Below are 21,890 nucleotides of genomic sequence, written 5' to 3'. Positions count from 1 at the left end.
CCAAATTTTCTTCTTCATTTTCCGAGCTTGTTTTACATCTGCCGCAGTCGGTTTGAACCCCAACCCAAAGGTCTCCAAATTCTTGGGCAAGGAAACAGGTTGAACAATTCCCTGAAGTTCAGCTCCCAAGCCTTTTCCTGGCATAAACCCATTACCTAGCATTTCTGAAACCATCATAACCGTTGCGGAAGCTATCCTAGGATGCTGAATGATTTCACCCTCGGGGATCTTGTTTGCCGACACTGCATCAAAAATCTGGTAGACCCAGGGACCTTTGTCATCATTAGTCTCTATGAAGGGTACAATGGCGCCTCCTACGGTGCACGCAGTGTCCTCGCCGTGCAATACGACCTCTTGTCTATCCCACTCGAACTTGACCATCTGATGCAAGGTGGATGGCACTGCTTTGGCTGCATGGATCCACGGACGTCCCAACAGAAAGTTATAAGATACCGTAGCATCTAATACCTGGAATTCCATGGTAAACTGGACTGGACCGATGGTCAACTCAAGTATAATATCCCCCACGGTGGCTGTTCCATTTCCGTCAAATCCTCGGACGCAAATGCTATTCTTTTGGATTCTTCCGTGGTCGATCTTCAATTGGTTCAGGGTGGATAATGGACAAATATTGGCACTTGAGCCGTTATCCACTAATGCCCGAGTAACTGCCGAATCTTCACATTTGACAGTTAGGTAGAGAGCTTTATTATGCTCCGTGCCCTCCACTGGCAGATCATCATCTGAAAATGTTACCCTGTTCACCTCGAAAATTTTGTTGGCAATCGTTTCCAGGTGATTTACAGAAATTTCATTGGGCACATGAGCTTCATTCAGTATCTTCATCAGGGCCCGACGATGTTCATCCGAATGGATTAATAATGATAGCAGTGAGATCTGGGCCGGTGTTTTCTTCAACTGTTCGACCACGGAGTAATCCTGCACTTTCATCTTCTTTAAGAAATCCTCAGCTTCTTCTTCTGACACAGGTTTCTTTATTGCAGCCGGATTGGGTCTTCTCAACTCCGCCGGAGCAAAACACCGTCCTGATCGAGTCAGTCCCTGCGCCTCACAACTATTCTCCTCCACTTGTTGTCCCTTGTACATCACCACTGCCTTCTCATACTTCCAAGGCACAGCCTTGCTATCAATCATTGGTGTTTGGACTACTGGTTTTATGATGACCAGTTCCCTGCAGACCCCTTTCACAACAACCACGGGTGTAGATGATGCTCCCGTTATTACCAACTTGGCTGGTTCTGGTTTCCTTGTAGCGGCAGATGGATTCTTCCCCAATATCACCACTGGCTTGACATCTTCCCCCTTCAACTGTACCCCTGCTTCCTCATTGATCGATTTTTCTTTTGGAGTGGCACGGATCATCATCACTGTCTGTGGGGGTTTCTTCGGCTCCCCTACTTCGTGCACAAGCTCGATCATGTGGGCTTCAGGGTGCTTTGGCAATGGGTTCTGGTTAATGTTAGGTGCCTCCGGTGCCTGTACCTCGATCTTGTTGGTATCAATAAGATCTTGTATTGCATGTTTCAGCCTCCAACATTTCTCGGTATCATGTCCGGGAGCTCCCGAACAATATTCACATCTTACCGAGTGATCCATATTTTGGGGTAAGGGATTTGGTAATCTAGGCTCAACAGGATTTAATAAACCCAACTGCCTCAATTTGTGGAACAAGGCAATATAAGTTTCCCCCAACTCAGTAAAAGTTCTTTGCCTCTGCAATCTTTCATTTCTGGCGGCCGGATTTCCCCTGAAACCCATCCCTGGAGGGTTCCTGTAGGCTCTTGGTGGTGGATAGGTGTTTTGTGGTGGTGGGTATGTGTTATGTGGAGGTGGGTATGTACTGTGGGGAACCGGCGCGCGCCATTGTGGGCGAACCGGAGGTTGGGTGTATGTCTGGGCTTGATGGACGGTGAAATGTTGTTCTTGTGGTTGGTAGTAGGGTTGTGGAGGGTAATTTGGAATGTGTGGGTAGTTTAGACGATGGGGTCTGGGTTGGTAATGAGGGGAAGGACCTCTAGATCTGGACCAATTGTCGGCCTCTAATGTCGTGACCTCCTCTCTCCTTTTCTTCCCTAGCGCACCTCCCGTGCCGCTCTGAATGGCCTGAGTTGTTGCCTTAATTGCTGAATAACTCAGGATCTTATTGGACTTAAGTCCCTCTTCTATCATACCTCCCATTTTCACAACTTCATTAAATGATTTGCCAACTGACGTCACCAAGTGACCAAAGTAAGTTGGCTCGAGAGTTTGTAAGAAGTAATCCACCATTTCTCCTTCTCTCATTGGGGATCAACTCTGGCTGCCTGTTCTCTCCATCGGAACCCAAATTCCCGGAAGCTCTCTCCGGGTTTCTTCTCGAGCTTTAGCAATGTGAGACGGTCTGGGACTATCTCAAGGTTGTATTGGAAATGTCCTGCGAAAGCCTGTGCTAAGTCATCCCAGGTGTACCACCTGCTCGGATCTTGTCTTGTATACCACTCTAACGCCGACCCGCTCAAACTCTGGCCAAAGTAAGCTATTAATAGCTCATCTTTGCCCCCTGCTCCCCTCATTTTGCTACAAAAACCTCGTAGATGTGCCATAGGATCACCATGCCCTTCGTATAAATCGAACTTGGGCATTTTGAACCCTGCTGGTAATTGAACGTCAGGGAAAGGGCATAGATCCTTGTATGCCACGCTGACTTGGTTACCTAACCCGTGTATGTTCCTGAAGGATTGCTCCAGGCTTTTAAATTTCCGCATCACCTCGTCCTGCTCTGGGCTCTTAGCCGGCTTTTCAATCTCCGCCGGGACCTCAAAGTGGGGATTATAGGTATGTGGCTCGGGTGCTTTGAATGTGAGTTCAGGGGGTAGTATTGTGTATCGTGAGCCTGAAACAGTGGCTCACTAGATGATCTGTGCAATGGGGCTGGGGGAGGTGCCACAAAGACGGGAACATTTGGTGGAGGAGGGTTTTGAGTGGGTGGTGGAGCTTGGGAATCATAAGCCTCTCTTCCCTGATAATAGTGATGGCTTGGGAAACTTGTTGAAGGACCGGGAGAAGGGTATTCCGGCGTGTGTGTTGGTTGGAGGGTAGGAGTAACGGGTAGTTCTTGCCCCTTCTGGGCTCTAGCTAAGGCTATCTGCATTTCATTCATTTCTAGCCTCATTTTTTCCATTTTCTCCAGGGCTTCTTTCAGCATCTGATTGGCCGTTTTTTCTGACTCAACGCTGTTGTCTGACCCAGTCATGCTTTCTAGTATAGGACCTTTTGATCTTGTCTGATAATGGTACGGTGCCAGTACGCTCTAACAACTAACTGATATTGGTATGAAAAAACAACAAACTTGTCAGTGGTAGAGTCTTAACAGATATTGTAATTGCACGTTAGGGGGATGCAATGCTCCTAGGCAGTTAATCATTTCTAACATGCTTTTGCTCCGATCCGCATGCATCATCCCGGCTTATTTTTGCTCTGACAAATATATATTCTTCCTCTTTTTTTTTTTTTCTTTTTAATTACGGTCGAATCCTATAGAGATTGCCTACGTATCGTGACCCCGCACGAATCAGACCAAGCGTAGTTCGTGCCATAAGACCAAATATATATATTTTTTTTTTATATTACTCAAAAATAATGCTATTACAAGCCATCACAGAAAAAACAAAAAATACAGACTTTATATATATATATATATATATATATATATATATATTTTTTTTTTTTTTTTTTTTTTTTTGAGAATGTTTGAAGAAAAGGAAAAAACATATGGGTAGACAACAGACTCGAAAAACAAACAAGTGCAAGATTGAACTAGGGATACATTAAAGCTTTGAATTTTGGTGCCCGCGAGGCATCATTCGGCCTTTCCGCGGGCTTGGGGGCCAGGCTTCTTTGCAAGCTTTTTAGTTCCTCCATGATCTGATGGACATAACCCATGATTGAGGCAAATAGGACATCACGAGGCATCTCTTCACATGTTAGGCACTTTGTGGTGATATAGCGCCCTATATCATTGATCCTACCCCTGATTCTATCCCTCTCTATGCACAGCTGTTCTATCCGTTGATTCTTTAGTCCCAATATTCGAGTATTGTCAATGAGCTGCTCTTGGAACCTCTCCATTTGTTCTTCCATCCGGGCTATCGACTCATGGTAGTGTTCTCTATATGTTCTAGCATCCTGGGCTTGTTTGAGGACCCGATTATTGAGAATGGAGTTTATCTCTCTCAATGTCGCGACACTCATTTCATAGTCCCTTTTTACTTTCCATAGGTGCTCTCTCCGTGATGTTGTAACTGTAGCCCACCTGACCCGCATTCTTGTTATACAAGCCTGGGATATCTCCAAGTCTTCTCGGCTTTGGCTGACTTGATTTCTCAATTCCGCTATCAACCTTTCATCAGATCGACGTTTCTGTCGGTCGCTATCACTCTTACTGACTTGGCGAATTCGGGCTTTCAGTGCCTGGTTTTCTTTGGCTAATTTGTTCTTCTCACCCTGCTCTGAGGCTACCTGAACGTTGTTTTCAAACATAAGTCTTTCAATTTGTCGCTTCAGCTTCCCGATTTCAACCCGGTAGCCTTCCTCTCTCTCTAACCAGCCCCACTGTTCCTGCGAATCATCCGTAAATTGTTGGACGTGAGCTCTTTTGGCAGGCCTCTGACGAATCTGGAACCTTTTCCCGAACCAAACATCGTATTTTGGGTCTACCTCACCCTTAGCCAGCTCTCGAACCATAGTCTTGGGTTCAAGGAATCTACATTCGTGCCACAACTTTCTAATTTTTCCTTCGGGGAACACGACTCCTGGACTCAACTCAATGGCGTGCTTGCTTAGATCCTCATCAGTGGGAATTACCTGAAATCTTCCTAGTTGGCGCAGTACCCGATGAGGAGCATATGGTTGGATGCTACGAAGTCCCATCAAAAGAACATGACATTCCTCGGCCGCCATGTATATTACCTCAGTATCATTCAACCACCCAAATGCCCATTCAACTTGGTCGGCTGTTGTTGACCTCAATTGTGCAAGCCATGCTTCGACGCCTTCGGGAAATATGACGCCTGTCATTCGTTTCTCAAAGCCGCTAATGCAGTTTTTCTCAGTCAACCCGTGGTTCATGTATCCCATTCGGTGATGGAGGTGTTCTTGCATCCACAACTGGAGTAACAGATTGCATCCCTGAAAGAACTTGCCTCCTTCTCGGCATATAGTTAAAGCTCGGTAGATTTCAGACAAAATCAAAGGAACCACAGTACTGTCGGTTCTTTTGATTGCAACATCGGCCATCCCTACAAGGCCTATCTCTATTTTTTTATCTTTGCGGGGACAGACCACAATTCCCAGAAATGCTGTGATAAATGCCAAAGTACGTCTTGCTTCCCACCTGATTCTGTTCCCAGTGTGAGTTAATCCGAGGTTTGGTTCTTCCAAACCCTGAGGAATTCCGTACCGTTGATACAAGAATTGGAGAGTACAACATCCCTTCGACAAATCATCATTCTGTACCTTCCGACTAATGCTTAGTAAATCCAAGAACGCGTGCGGAGATACTGGTCTTGGTGAAAGTAAATACTGCCCTCTTAGTTTCCCATTCAACCCCGCATATCCGGCGACTTCCTCTAGTGTAGGTGAAAGTTCAAAGTCAGCAAAACGAAACACGTTGCGTGTTGGGTCCCAGAACGGTATTAGAGCCTCGATGATATCTGTCCTTGGCTTGATATTCAACAGATCGACAAAACCTCCCAAAACTCTTTCCACTATCTTTATACTATCCTTTCCCATATCATTCCACCACATGTGGAGTTGCGAAGGGACCTCGCTACACACTGAGAATGGTTCATTTTGACTTGTGCTCATCCTGCACATTTATTATAGTGATTAAAGAAGGAAAAACTTTTATTTGACTTAAAAACTATCTATATTCTAAAGAAATATTTTTTTTGGATTTTAATAATTTTTTTTTCTTGAAAAAAAACTTTTAAGGAGAAAGGAAATATTTTTGAACCAATATTCTGAATTTATGAAAGAAATACTACAGAAAAAATATTTTTGAATTTTATTTTGAATATCTTTTAAACAAATAATTGGGATTTTGAGATTAAAAGGAAATATATATATTTTTTTTTTAAAAAAAAAAAAATTGAGGTCTAAAAGAAAAACTTTCTAAAGAAGTGAGTAATGTTAAATATTTTTGGATTTTTTTTTGAATATGGTGAGCCGAAACCAAAGAGGTTTGCCTCTGATCTCACATCCGGTGAGAATCATACCCGCGTAGTTCAGGCTATAAACTAACTAATTTTTTTTTTTTTTTTTGAAAACAAACAAATTTTTCCACTTCCTTTTATAAAAAAAAACTATTTTCATTTTTCATTTTTTTTTTAAATAAAGCAAATTAAAATAGAAGACTTATTCCTACACACTTTCTGCTTTCTAGGCAAACCAACAATTCTAAAAGTAAAAATATATATATGTTTTTTTTTAAAAAAAATTCGGCAGTACTTCGACAGTACTTGGACACTGATTTTTTCTAAATTAATCAAATAACTTTTACTTGCTATTTTTATTTTATTTTACTTTTTACACTCCCGAGACTCAGAAGCCGGTCAACATGCAAGACCGAGCAAATAAATGCACATAAAACAAATAATATGCATCAGGATGGTCATTTTCATTTTTGGTGCACCTGTCCTAGACAGACTCAACCCCTGTGTTGAGCCTCCAAAGTCAGATGCACGTGATGCAAACAAACGTTCCTACTAGGGATCCGACATGTGGTTTTGTTATACTAGGTTCAGAACCTGGGTGTTTGTTCTAGACCTGGCTTACCCGAGCGGACAGCTCGAGCCGAGGGGGTAGCGTACCGGGAATACAGAAGCTTCACCGGCTTAGCAACTTGTCCGAACCTCGTTCTAAATTGGGATTTGACACTATACAGAAAAGAAGTCGTACGAAGTACACCCTTCTTCATGATTTAGAAGACTCAGAGAGGAGATGGGTTTCGGCACAGTTTATACACAGTTCACGTAATATCAAAGCGGTAAAAGCAGCATTTAGCACATTAGGCTCAATCATGTAAAAATCAGATAAAACCAAATATAACAATTTATATGAGCTCGAATTTCTAACCCTGAACCACTGGTTCTGGGTTAAGTCCCCAGCAGAGTCGCCAGAGCTGTCACACCTCCTTTTTCCGGCACCGCGAGGTGCGTAGGGAGTTTTTTCCAATTAAAGGACAGTCGAAACGGGATTGGTTTAATTATTTCAGAGTCGCCACTTGGGAGATTTAGGGTGTCCCAAGTCACCAATTTTAATCCCGAATCGAGGAAAAGAATGACTCTATATTACAGTCTGCGTACCAGAAATCCGGATAAGGAATTCTGTTAACCCGGGAGAAGGTGTTAGGCATTCCCGAGTTCCGTGGTTCTAGCACGGTCGCTCAACTGTTATATTCGGCTTATTTATCTGATTTTTAATACAATTATGAACCATGTGCAAATTTTATCTTTTACCGCTTTATTATTATAATTATTATTTTTTTAGGAATGTGAACATCGCTTAAAACATATCTTTGGATTGTGTCACATGAAATGCACCCACAATACGAAACATATTTTATTTGATGTTTTAGGATTTAGATTTGGGTCGCATGAAATGCGCATCCGAGTTTAAGAAGGTAAAATTAATTAAATCGCGCCTAAAGAGTCTAACGCGTCATTATCTTTTGGGAAGGAAGTGAAATTCACTAAACAATCCATCCCAAATTCTAAGTAATTTTTTTAAAATAATTAAATAAATAAATGAGATTGGAGAATCCTATACATTTGTATTATTTACATCTATTTATTTTTAGCGAAATCCTTTAATAATATCCTTTAATGACTACCTTTTTATTATTACTAAATTTTTTATAAATATAAAATCAATATCTACATTCTTGAAAATGACATATTAAATAGAAGTGAAAAACAAATATTAGCAGAAAGTAATAAAATTATAATCATAGATACAACATGGAATTATCGAAAAGTAAAAAAAAACAAAAAAAAAACTAATTATCCCATAGTTGGATTAAAATTCAAATTATTAGTAAGACTTAAGCTTATTGAAACTAATTATTTACAAATACTGAAAATTGAAAGAAATAAAAATAAAAACTTGAGTACTAAATCATATTTCTAAAAATTTAAACAATTTAACATTAACTAACTTTGTTTTAATTCATCATGTCCTAATACTTGTTTGCAAACTAATTCATGTTATAACTGAAATTGACTACATGATTCGGATTAACTTATCGTTGACGAAAAACCTTATGAATAAGGAACTTAGTTAATTTTTGCCAAACTGATTCAATAACGCCATTTTTACGTTATTTCTTCTATTTTTTTTATTTAAACAATTTTAATTAATAATCAGGTTTAAATATATTTCCTAATAATCTGGTAAAGACGTTATTTAATATGTCGCTATAATATGCCTGGTTATGCCGATGACAGTGATTTACGGAATAATAATACATGAATAACCTAAATACAATACAAAAAATTAAATTAAACTAAATTAAAAATTTAACACTTCATTCTTCATTTCAGCTTACAAAATGCCAAAATTACAGTTGTGTACCTGATATTGTCAATATAAGAAGAAGAAAGTCAGCAACGTAATACGTAACACAGCAACAGCAACAATAACCAGCAATAACCAGTCAACGAAAATCCCAGTGACAGCTTTGAAAAATTCAAAATAAAATCCAGGAATGCCGAAAATAACGGACAGAAACCAAGGGAAATTTTCAGATTTTTGAAAGGCTAGTTAATCTTCAACCCTTAATTTCTACACCTGTATACCAGAATATTTATCAGGTGTGTACTACTTTCTCTTCTAATTTTCAATTTTTTTTTCTTTGTATGTTTTTCTTTTCTTGAGAGTTTCAATTTTTTTTCGGAATAAATGTTCAGCTTTTTTTTCAATCTCTTTTTTTTTTCTATCTGTCTTTTTTTTCCTCCTCTGTTGTGTTCAAGACTTCACATATATATATCTCATCCCATAAATCAATTAAAATCAATCCCTTTCTCTACCAAACCCATTATCTTCCCACTCATCCCCATTACATTAAATAAATATATCACACCACCCCATTATATTTTGTCCCCCATGCCTTATTTAAAATAATGCAAGATTCCCCTTTAATTTAAATCTTGTCCCCCCTTTATATTAAATAATCATATCACAACCCACCCCATTTCATTTTGTCCCCCATGCTTCAAATAAACAATTACAAAAATGTACAATTCCTAAACTACCCCTTCCGACCTTACTGAAATTACCAAACTACCCCTGAACGTATTACAAATTTACCAAACTACCCATCAGGTATAACACATCAATTAATCAAACTTAACCAAAATATAGACAATATGATCAATTTCTAACAATGTTCAAACAACAATATGAACACGGATGAACATCATAACAACAATATCATATGAACATGATTTTAACAACATTTCAACAACAAATCACATGAACACAAATTGAACAACCAAGAACAACTAAAATTTGATTGAACAATATTTTAGCAACAAACAATCCTATTTTCGGATTCAACACCAACAACAAACAAAGTATGAAGATTTCTAAATTCAATCATATTGAACTTAAAATCAACTCTAACAACATTACAACAAACAATTCTTATAGTAAACTTAAACAAGATTATGAGACAAATTAAAAAAAAAAAAATCATAAGTGATAAACAAGAAATCAAACTATACAAAATTCGGATTCAAGATCATCTAAACAAAGTATGAACATGAGTGAATCTATTTTAACACAACAAACATGACGGATTAAACGATTAAATCAATATATTCCTTTAACACAACTAAATTCTTTAAACAAATAACAAGATCGACGAAGAAACAATTATTAACTTAAACTTGAACTTAACAATACTAACAATTTCTAACAATTCATAAACACATGAAACAAATTGAAGAAATAGTTAATTAAATTTCAATTTGAATCTAACAAACAACAAACTAACAAATATTCACTTAAACAATAATACAAACATGAAATAAACATGAAAACAACTAATTAATCGTTTATTTGAAATCTGAAAAATTAATTTAACAAAACATATGAACAAACTAAAAAAATTAATTCAAACGATAGACATGAACAAAACAAACATTTGCCGTTTTTAGATTCGAGAAATATCAAAACAAAATACGGATAAAATAAAACTCAAAATCTACCAACCGGATTGAAACGAAGGTGTACGGACTGTTTTGACAGACCTCGATCAAAGCTTGACCAAACGACGACGAACATGAACAAATGAAGCCGCGCCGAAGCAGCAACAGTAGTTGACGCGGCAGAAACGGAGGAAGTAACATCGCTTCACCGTAGAGCTGTTCGACGCACCTGTGCGTGCTCGTCCATGGCGGAGAAGCAGCAGCTCGGAGGAGAAGAAACAGCAGGAAAACGAGCTGAAGAAGCATGGACGCCTCTGGTCGTTTGGACGTGACGACGACGAAGATAACAACGAAGCTATACGCGGCCAGCAGTTCACGTAGCTCGCGACTAGCTATATCGCGTGACAGCAATAGCTCATGCCTGGGCGGTAACCTGGCGACTGGGTTCGTCTGGGATTCTGTCCGGCGATGAGGTCATCGAACAGATGGTCGTTCATGGGACGCAAGGGGGAGGAAGAAGAAGAAAAAAAAACAGCAGCGATGGAGTTTTCTTGAGGTCGTTTATGGAGTTTGAGGTCGTTCATCAGTTCATGGGAGGTCAGCTTGGAGGTGTTTGGTGAGTGTGTGTGTGAGTGTGATGTGGGGATAAAGGGAATGGGAGAGGGGCAGCCATGGTTGGAATGGAGTTTTGAGGAAGAAGAAGGAGAAATGGGGGGGGGGGGGGGGGATGCTTAGGCGTTTTTAGGGTTTTTCTTTTTTTTTTGTTTTATTTTGTTTGTAAAATAATAGGGGTGTTGGGTTATGGACTGGGTCGACCCAGTTCGAAATGGACTGGGTCGTAGGGAAGATTGGGCCATTTTTTGGGCCTGTGGCTTGAAGTTGAAGAAGAGGCCTAATTCCGACTTTCTTTATATTTTCGCTTTCTTTTCTTCTTTTATTTTTCTAAAACTAAATTATAAAAATACTTAAACTATTATTAAGAACTAAATTAATCGCAAATTAACTCCTAATAATAATTAACGCACAATTAAGTATTAATTAAGCATAAAATTGTATATTTGGTCATTAAATGCTAAAAATGCAAACGATGCCTATTTTTGTAATTTTTAATTTTTTGTAAACAAATTTAATTAGTAACAATTATAGAATTAAATCCTACATGCAAATGTGACATATTTTTGTATTTTTTATTAATTTAGCAAATAAACATGCATAAACAAATACAAATAATTATTCAAAATGTCACAAAATATCACAAAATGGCACACCAAGAAAATTCATTTTATTTTTGAATTTTTTGGGAGTAATTCTCATATAGGGCAAAAATCACGTGCTTACATTGAATTGGAGAGTTTTGGATGTATTGAAAATGTCATGTACTAATCCTCATTTGTCTTCTACATGATTATTGATTACATCTCCTAACAACCACCATTATTAGCTTGTCATTTCAATCTTTTAGAAATTTTCGCACATGTTAATTGATTTTAAGGCATTCAAAACTTGATAATCAAAATTTAATATTTGTTAAGCTTAAACCCCTTTTCAGATGAATTATCACTCTTTTATTTTGGCGTAAAGTGAAATATCATTCTTTCATTTTAATATAGTAATTCAAACGATCCCAATTTAAAATCTAGCCCAGAATCATCAAATTAGAGTAGGGTTTTACCTCAATTAGTTTTCAAAGAATGCATGATTTTAAGAATATTACGGTCAAACTTCTTTATAACAGACATCCTTTATAACACCATTTTGATATAATAGCCACGTTTTCTTTGCAACCAAATTTTTATATTATGTTATAATATATATTCTATATAACAACAATTCATGATAACAACAAAAAATGTCGGAACAGAAAGGCTGTTATAGAGATGTTTGACTATATATTTAAGAAATGTGAATCAAAATGGCGAGGACGTGTCAGTGATAATTAGGGATTTAAAGAGGTGATTAATTGGGATTTGTGGGTTAAAGGTGATCCAAGAAAATGTTTTAATAATAATCAAGCATTATCATCTTGTTTATTTAGTACTAATAACAATGCATTATCCACTCATAAAGTAAACATAATGTGGGTGGAATCGGTTAACAACATTGTCTCCTGTCCTATATTTCTCATGACAAAAAATCTCAGGATTCTCTGTGATTAATCATAGTTTCAGACCAAAAATGTTTAGAAAAAGAAAAATATAAAAATACGAAAAGTATAAAAATTGTTCATTCAGATTCAGCTACATGACGAAAAGTAGATATTCTTAGTATTAACAAATTTATTAGTTCCAACCAAGCCCATTTGTTATTATTGTTATCAACTAATTATTTTTATAATTAACTTATGTGAGGAGTTCTTTTTTCTGTTTTCTATTTCCTTTTGAGATAACGTCATCGTTGATGATAAAGGTAAATGCAAAGTAAAGATTAATTAGTACTTAATTAATTAGGATTAGGACCTACAAGCATTAGCTAATCACACATATTAAATGAGAAAAACGTTCGGTGGCCTGTTTTGTTGTTCTTTTGATGGTTAACGTTTCTAATTGTGATTAGTTGAAGCATAATTAGCACTTAATTATTCTAACATGAGATGATCTTGCAATTTAATAAGCATTATCTACTGCTAGTTGTTTAATTATCAAGTGATGCTCCCTATCATAAATAAAGATATAATTTTTTTTAAAAAAAAAGATAAAAAGGTTGCTTATTCTTCATTCTTCCTAATTCTCGTGGCAAATTTTCTCTTGCTACTACTTATGATAACATCCGGTATCGTATGAATTGTGGTGTTGTGATAAGTATTCCTTCATCTTTAACTAGAAATTTTCGATTCGAGCTTTAAGTGTGAAGTCGTTTTTGTTATAGAGCGCTTTAATCCTAATATGGGACTTTCCTATGCGAATCCAAATTTGGATTGGGGCCTAATACGAGGAACGAACAATAACAACAACAATAAAACCAATGTAATCTCACCAGTGGAGACTGGATAGGGGCGGACCTATGACATAGACAATAGGGTCACCGACAACCATAAAGTTGTGTAATAAATTATATGTGTGTGTGTTTTTAAAAATAGTGATATATTAGTAGTAGCACCTTATATACAAAACAAATTTTGGTAGAATACAAATGTATACCCGCGACCTTCAAATTTTGGGTCCGTCTCTGAATCTGAAGACTGGAAAGGATAATATGTGCGCAATCTTATCCTTGCCTTGTGCAAGTAGAAAGTCTATTTTGGATAGATCGCGACTTAGTCCAACATAGTAACAAACATCAAATGAAAACTTTTTTTTTTCTTTTGTTTTTTAAATGAACCTGCAATGTATCAAAAGCTCAGTACACGAAATAAGTGTCAATTGGCATTCCAAAGCTTCACAATGGAGGCCTAGAAAAACAGACACAAAACTAGCTAAGAGTCAGTGGTCCCCTTCTGATATATTGATGAAAAACTTTCATCATTATCACCAATTACAAAAATCTTGCAAACAAGAAACTAAGCCGGAAATTATAATTTTTTATAAAAAAAAGTAATATTTGAAATTAAGTTGAAAAATGATATTTGTAATTTAAAATTATGTTTTGATATGTATTTCACTTGAAAAATATTTCAATTTTGTGAATGAGGAATTTTTATTTTTTTTTTGAAAATTTGAATTTGAAAAACTCATTTTCGAGAATTCCCAAAAAATTACAAAATTTCATGGAAACAAATATTTTTGATTTTTTTTTGAATTTTTTTATAGACGAACGAGGCCTAAAATCGATAATCTATTACTTAAAAATTTATACACCCATACCTTTTGTGATTGCGATGGATTTAGAATTTAAACGTTATGGATTCTGAATTGAAAGAACGAGTTTTCAAATGTATACGTAATTTTATTTAAACTTATTCTTCATGCGTATATATATATGATTCGATCCCAAAACATTAGATCGTGGCGAACTCTCAAATGTACACGTAATTTTATGTATACTTATTTTTCACACGTATATATATGATTCGATTCCAAAACATTAGGTCGTGTCGAACTTTCAAATGTACACATAATTTTATGTATATTTATTTTTCACTCGTATATATATGATTCGATCCCAAAACATTAGGTTGTGTCGAACTTTCAAATGTATACGTAATTTTATGTATACTTATTTTTCACACGTATATATATGATTCGATTTCAAAACATTAAGTTGTGGCGAACTTTCAAATGTATACGTAATTTTATGTATACTTATTTTTCACACGTATATATATGATTCGATTCCAAAACATTAGGCCGTGTCGAACTTTCAAATGTATACGTAATTTTATGTATACTTATTTTTCACACGTATATATATGATTCGATTTCAAAACATTAAGTTGTGGCGAACTTTCAAATGTATACGTAATTTTATGTATACTTATTTTTCACACGTATATATATGATTCGATTCCAAAACATTAGGCCGTGGCGAACTTTCAAATGTATACGTAATTTTATGTATACTTATTTTTCACACGTATATATATGATTCGATTCCAAAACATTAGGCCGTGTCGAACTTTCAAATGTATACGTAATTTTATGTATACTTATTTTTCACACGTATATATATGATTCGATTTCAAAACATTAAGTTGTGGCGAACTTTCAAATGTATACGTAATTTTATGTATACTTATTTTTCACACGTATATATATGATTCGATTCCAAAACATTAGGTCGTGTCGAACTTTCAAATGTACACATAATTTTATGTATATTTATTTTTCACTCGTATATATATGATTCGATCCCAAAACATTAGGTTGTGGCGAACTTTCGAACCCATTGTTGGATTTAAAAAAGACAGGTTATGAGCATTGATCATCAAGTTGAAACCATGCTCAATTCTTGTTTGTGGACTTGTGGTCCTTCTCTTATTGCTTGTACAAATGGGGCTTTTGCATTTTGGGGACCTCTTTTTCTTTCAATGACTTTGTTTTAGCAAAGTGTCAGTGGTCCCTTTTTGTTGTACTTGTGAAATCTTATCCCTTTATCATCACCATGAAACATCTTTTTAGCTCAATGGACCACTCCTTCTACTCCAACCTAATAGAAGCATGATTTTGTGTAATAGGTAATTTCCTTATCAAAATATGAAATGACATCAACTACTTTTTTGCATGAATCATTGTTGTTCACAATATTAGCTACATTCATTCTCTCCAAATTAGCCAATTATGCAAAATGAAAATATTTGGCATCTACGGCTAAATTTGATATTCAAATCCATCTTTTAGTTATAAATTGCGGGTTCAAGTTGCAAAAGCAGCTACTAAGGCTTGTATTAGAATAGATTGTCTACATCAAATTCCTTGGGAGACGTGCCGTTTCACTGACCCTGTGTGAATGCAGGTTGCTTTGTGCACCGGGATGCCTTTTTAAATCGATCTTCTTTATTTAGTAGTGTTTGGACTAAAATTATAATTTTCGAAAAAAAAAATAGTATTTTGAGTTAAGTTGAAAAATGGGAGTATTTGGAATTTAAATTTATATTTGGATATGCATTTCACTTGAAAAAATATTGCAGTTTTGTGAGATAGGAAAAAAAAATTGAAAATTTTGAAAAAGTGGTCTTTTTGGAAAACTTATTTTCGCTTTTTTTTTTTCCTCAAAAACTTGCAAAATTTCATGGAGAAACATATTTTTGAAAAAAAATTCAAAAAAAAGGAAAAATTTATTATGGACAAACGGGTTCTTAATCATTCATTGTTCGAAATTCACTTATTCAACTAATTTAAATTTAGGTCCGGTAGGCCTACTAAGGGAAGTAAAACATTTCCTACTAAGAAATTCTCCATTTGCAGAACTCGAACTTACTTATTGTAAAAGTTATTATCCGTATTTAAAATTCAAATTTTTTTCTCAAGTCCAATTAGAATTTAAGATATGTGAAAAAACTTGATCCATAATTTTAAGTGGTGTGAAGAAGAAAAATGGAATATGAACATTGTATTGTCCATTGGTCAATCACGTGTGAGAAAAGAATATGCTTTTGATAAAAGTTCGCATGAATCTTAGCAGCAGTGAAGTTGACTTTGTCAACTTAAAATTCAGATGCTTTGACATTGGCTTACCTCATTAACCTTTTTAATAATGTAGGGTAGGGAGATTGCTTTGCTTTTTTTTTTTTTTTAATCTATGAAATAACTATTAATTAGCTAGTAATTTCGTACAAATAATAAGTAATCCATTATAAAAGGTTAAACTACATTGATAATGCAAAAAATATTTACACTGTTAATTTTTGTATATAACTAAAATCTTCTTCTTCTTTTTTCATGTCTTACCAACTCCAATTCTACCTCTCAATTTTTTTTTAGGAATTCATGAAAGTACAACTTGTGACTGACTTTGGTATATTTTGTCAAGGGCTTCAGTAACGGGGGGCAGCATCTATAGGCCAGATGAGTAGAAGAATCCTATGGTCTGGTCCATTACTATAGGCCCAAATGACCTATGGACATTCCCCGGTCAAATTTAATGTTTACTTTTTCTAACCGGTATACATACATTACATATATTATACATGAATTATACATATATTGTATATCCAATAGCTATTTTTAGTTTAAAAAATTAAATGGGTGGCTATTTGAGTTAACCCCCACACACACACCTCCCACACCTGTGCTAGTGGTTATTGTTGTGTACACACTTCTCTTTCACTTTTCATAGTACCGAGCCTTTCTTACGTGTTACTGTTATTGTTTTTCATCTATTTTCTGGTACTTATGATGTTGTTATTATTTCTAAGCTTTTTATTGTTGGTACTGATATATTGTCTTTTTCGTCTGCTTGAGCCGAGGGTCTATCGGAAACAGCCTCTCTACCCCCTTGGGGTAGGGGTAAGGTCTGCGTACACTCTACCCTCCCCAAATCCCACTTGTGAGATTTTACTGGGAGAAATTTAAAATAGCCATATTTACAACAGGTCATTCAAAAATAGCCACAGTTTCAAAAGTAATCAAAATTTAGCCACTTTTCATGTAAAGATAAATCTGAGCGAAAACACTATTCAAAACCCGGAAAATACGCCCGTATATTATATTGGAGTTCCAGCATAAGTATGCTTGAACTCCAACATATTATACGAGAGTTCCAGGATAACTATGCTGGAACTCCAGCATAATATGTTGGAGTTCCAGCATAAGTACACTAGAACTCCAGCATAATATACGGGAGTTCCAACAAGTATAAATGTCCAGTATAATATACTGGAGTTTGGAGCACCAGTGCTCCAGTCTCCCGTATATTATACAAGAGTCAGCAAAGTATACCGGTCCAGCATAATATGCTGGAGTTCGTACACAGATGCACCGAACTCCCGTATATTATACGGGACCGGTCTCTGTTGCAGCAAAATAGTGGCTATTTTTTATTGACTTCGTAAACGGTGACTATTTTTTATTAACCAGTCCGAAAACTGGCTATACCGTGCTATTTTGACGATTTTATTGGATTGTTGTTGTTGCTGTTTGTATAGACTACCTCATTCTTTATTCTATTCTATTTTCGGAAAAGAAAGAAGGGTGGCTCAACTTATTAGCTAGAGTCGGTGGCGGAACCCGTTGACACAATACAAGGTGATAAAGCTTGTCGTCCCCCAAAAAATCGACATTGTAGTGTTAATGGGTGCATGCCACGCACTTCAGAATTACGTGTATAGAAGAAAATATATTAAGCTCATTGGCCTCTTTCTAGTTTGATTCCAACATTATCCCTAATCGTACAGACTTCTCAACATAAAAACTGTGCTTTATGTGAATCCTCTTCTCTCAAATGTAACATACAGAAAAGAGAATCCTGTACAAGTCATGGTAATATAACAAAGTGTATGGAAATAAAATGAGGAATGTGAAGAGATGTTGACATATCAAGGTAAGCTAGGCGAAAGTGTAGGCTTTGCCACTTTGAGTTCTCCACAGTCACTGATGTAAACAGTCTTTTGTGGTTTATTCCAGATTGCGCGAGCAGTTTTTGCTCTTCCATCTCCAAGAAGCTCGGCAAAACCATTATACTGTCGAATATTTTCGGATGGTTTATAAGTGGGAATGGCAGCTATAGTTGTCACAATATCCATACCTGCAGTACAGTCCAAGAAATAGAAAAAAAGAGTGAGCTTTTGATATGAATAGATGGATACTGTTTAAGCATGTAAGTTTCATGTTAGTAACTATGCAGAAAATGGTATTAGTATACAAAAGTAGTGGCATGTCACTTTAAGTAATGCAGTATCTTCGCTGCGCGAGCGAGCGCACACACACACACACACACATATATATATCAGACCTATATAGGGAACGGACCAATCTTTTTCTTTCATTTATCCCTCTAGGATAGTGGCGAAGCCAAAAATTCAATAATTTTGAACACCCTTTGCAAGTGGGCTATTGAAGGGGGTACAAAGTCAATTTTTTTAATCAATAGCTAGTAATGTTTTACCCCATACACAGTATAATTTTTTGATTAAGGGTATTCAGTTGAACACCCTTGGCCACACATAGCTTCGCCCGTGCTCCAGGAGCATAGTGTCTTTTTGTACCATCCCAAAGATTCCTTTCTTTAGTTTTATTTTTTCATATGGAATCCCATCCCCAGGGGCCAATAATAGTATTTCCCTCCTTTCCCACTTGATGACTCGAACTCCCAACCTCATGATTGGAGGCGAAGGGTCCTTCCACTAGGCTGACCCTCTCCTCTTGTTTCGCTCATTGAGCAATGAATGTAAACCTTGAAGAAAATAAGTTGGACGCATAGCTTTTCACTGTTCACAGATATGAGTTTAGCGCACTTCACAGCATGTTTAAAGCGGAAGCTTTTACATTGAATCCTCGCATAATTTCTAGTCCTATTTTTCTCTCTACAAGACACAGTTGACAAATTTAACAGAGAGCAAGACGTGATCCCTGCCTAAAGCTGACAATTAGACGTCTCAAGCAATGCCACAGCAATATTTACTGCACAACAACAGAGCAAAGCAAGCAAACAGAGAGATGAATTGACTTAGATTGTGGCGAACAAGTTCTAATATTATCAGGCACAAAACCAATCAGCAAAATTTGGCCTATGCTGAAGGTCTTCACAGTCGGTGTTTGTAATATCTAGTTTTCAAATTGACTCCGAAAAAGTTCCTGTTTGCCTTAACTATTGGGAAAGAGAAATCTCGATTTATGCATTTTCTTTTTCTTTTAACTTATTCTTACACATCATGTTTGTTCCTTCGACTTTTCTACCTATTTTGGCCTGGCCGAATGCATCCCATATTAACCAGCAAGAAAGCATGTAACTTGACACAACATTTCCTAATAAACAAGTCCTAGTTGCGCACCAGATGTGCACTTTGTATCAAAGCACACAAACCTAAACACCCGAGAGTGTCTTACTGTGCTAATTCCCGCAGGAGACTTGACAAGTCGAGGTAAACCTCAAACTTCTCGTACAGTCTTGATCAACTCAGTAAAAGCTGGCTATCACATAATTGGCTGCTGTATGATATGTTGTATGGACCTTCTGCAAGTCAATTAGCATCTAATGCAGCATTTTCACCAGCAATCCAAGAAACTAATTATGCACACATCCCGTCCCATTTTTCCATTTTAGAAGACTTTCTTAAAAGAACGTAAGGTTCAGAGGCGCCTCTGCTACTGGTTTGATGATGACTTAACGGAGAGGAGATAGAAGTCAGAATCAATTGTAAACACAGAGGATAAAGCTTGAGATAGCCTAAGGTTTTGATCGAGCTAGCATGTCACCTGGCTGGGCGCCTGTCCATATATAATAACAAAGCCTTCTTTTGATTGAACCATTAAAATTTTTTATCACTCAACCAAAAATACAAGAACCAAATTGGAGTCTCAGGGATGAAATGTGCAGTTTTGCTCGAAAGAAAGAAGTAGCTTATTTAGTAAAAAATGGCTCTGAATTTATACCATTAAAACCAATGATAAGGTAATAAAAGACTTAAACAAATGGCACAATAGCAAACTAACAGACTGATTCTAGAAGTACACATCCATATGATGTATCTATGGACTAATCAGTCAATCAACTACGCCTCGATTCCAAATTACTTGGCATCGACATGGACTAATCAGTCAATTAACTATGCCTCAATTCCAAATTACTTGGGATCGACTAGTCAATACACTGCCCATCCTGCTTCACTAGGTCTATTATCTCAATAAAATATTCATCCGTATTTCTCTAATCAAAACATATTTGACAGACTTTCTTAAGCAAGCATTTTATCAAGGCACCATTTTACAGTAAAAATGCATATTCCAACTAAAATAAAGAAGTTTTCCAACGTAAGATCAATTGGTAAAGCTTAGAACTATAGTGGGATTAACTAAAGTGTTCAACTTCTATTCACCGACAAGGTAAAGGAAACATTACACTATCAGATCACCTAAGAGATAATTACACTAGTTGTTCATAAAATTTGAGATTATTATTAACTGGAATATAAGGCATGCTACCTCCTATAACAAGTTTAAATAGACAAATAAGTACAAATTCTTTGCATTGTCAATGTATATAAGTTAAGTTAACTCAGCTGAAAGAGGTTATAAATTCATAGATTATGAGGACTGACCTTCAAGAACAGTTCCAAAAACAATATTCTTGCTATCAAGCTGAGGAACAGGACCAGGTCCAGTAGTAATCAAGAACTCCACATTATGATACTTAGGATTCAACTTCAAATCATCATCATCATCATTCTCAGATAAAGGCAATGAAACTATTCCACCCCTAGAATGTTCCAAAATAAAAGCTTTAGATTCAATTGTCTCTGTATTCCTAATTAACTCCAATGGTGGTTTCACTTCTCCTTTATCTCTCCTGCCTTGTCTTCCCGCCATAAAAAACTGACCCGGGAAAATTTTCTGGACCAAAGTGCCCTTATAAGTTGAACCAGAGGTACCCGTGCACATAGCTTTGAAATTTGAAACAGTTATAGGAACTAGGTTTCCGTATAGGCCAAGAACAAGGCGACCAATTGGCTCGGAATCAGAGCAATTTGACAAGTCATCGCCGAGAGTTCTGTTTGTAAAGTAATTAGGGCAAATGCTGAAGTCTAAATAGACACGTTCGGTTATGGTGGTGTCTGGTTTGGGGGGTGGCGAGGTGGCGGAGGAGGTGGAGATAGTGGTGGCGGGGAATGAGAGGGTGGTAGAGAGGAAGAGAAGTGAACGGCGGTTGAGAAGCGGTTTGAAGGTGGGGGGACGGTGGAGATGAGGAGGAGGAGAAGGGAGGAGGGTGGCGGAGCAGCCCATAATGACGACGGTGCATGGTGGTGGGGGAAAACTAGTGATAGAGAGCGAGAAGATAGAATTATTTGTTACGTGGAGAGCGCAGGCCACACAAAAGTAGGGTGGGGCCTAATTTTTAATTTTATTTTCTTTTTGATCCGTTCCAATGACTCATTTTTAAATTTAGTAACAATTTAGTTAAACTTACAATTATATCCTTAATGAGAAGCTTTTATAACTTCACAAATACTCTGGGCCCTTTTTTGACTTATTTAGGACCACAAATTTCAAAAGTCTTCATTTTTTTAAACTCCGTGTCCAATCAAACAAGTTTACATAAATTGAAACGGATGGAGTACTATTTTAGTACACCATTTTCCATATTATATTAAGT

The 21,890-nt window shown here is 36.6% G+C and overlaps 1 protein-coding gene across 1 annotated transcript; it reads right to left on the bottom strand.

Moving 5' to 3' along the window:
- Positions 1-17,905: 17,905 nt before the first annotated feature.
- On the bottom strand, positions 17,906-21,579 carry LOC107824102 (peptidyl-prolyl cis-trans isomerase CYP28, chloroplastic). Its single transcript, XM_016650830.2, has 2 exons — positions 20,839-21,579; positions 17,906-18,326 (listed from the first exon to the last, which is right to left on the bottom strand). Exons 1-2 carry the CDS (start codon positions 21,518-21,520, stop codon positions 18,118-18,120), a joined length of 891 nt encoding a protein of 296 aa, XP_016506316.1. The 5' UTR covers positions 21,521-21,579; the 3' UTR covers positions 17,906-18,117.
- Positions 21,580-21,890: the final 311 nt, after the last annotated feature.

Source organism: Nicotiana tabacum, chromosome 9, assembly GCF_000715075.1.
Source record: "Nicotiana tabacum cultivar K326 chromosome 9, ASM71507v2, whole genome shotgun sequence".
In the NCBI taxonomy this organism is placed as follows: Eukaryota; Viridiplantae; Streptophyta; class Magnoliopsida; order Solanales; family Solanaceae; genus Nicotiana; species Nicotiana tabacum.
The sequence above is the reverse complement of the archived record's forward strand: the minus strand, read 5'-3'. Positions and strand labels throughout refer to the sequence as shown.

What these genes read in the sequence shown, in the direction of transcription:
- LOC107824102 (XM_016650830.2), bottom strand. Translation starts at nt 21,520, where the DNA reads ATGGGCTGCTCCGCCACCCTCCTCCCTTCTCCTCCTCCTCATCTCCAC. An exon ending in TTTTGGAACTGTTCTTGAAG is followed by an intron (nt 18,327 to 20,838) that starts GTCAGTCCTCAT and finishes ACTGTACTGCAG; the next exon opens with GTATGGATATTGTGACAACT.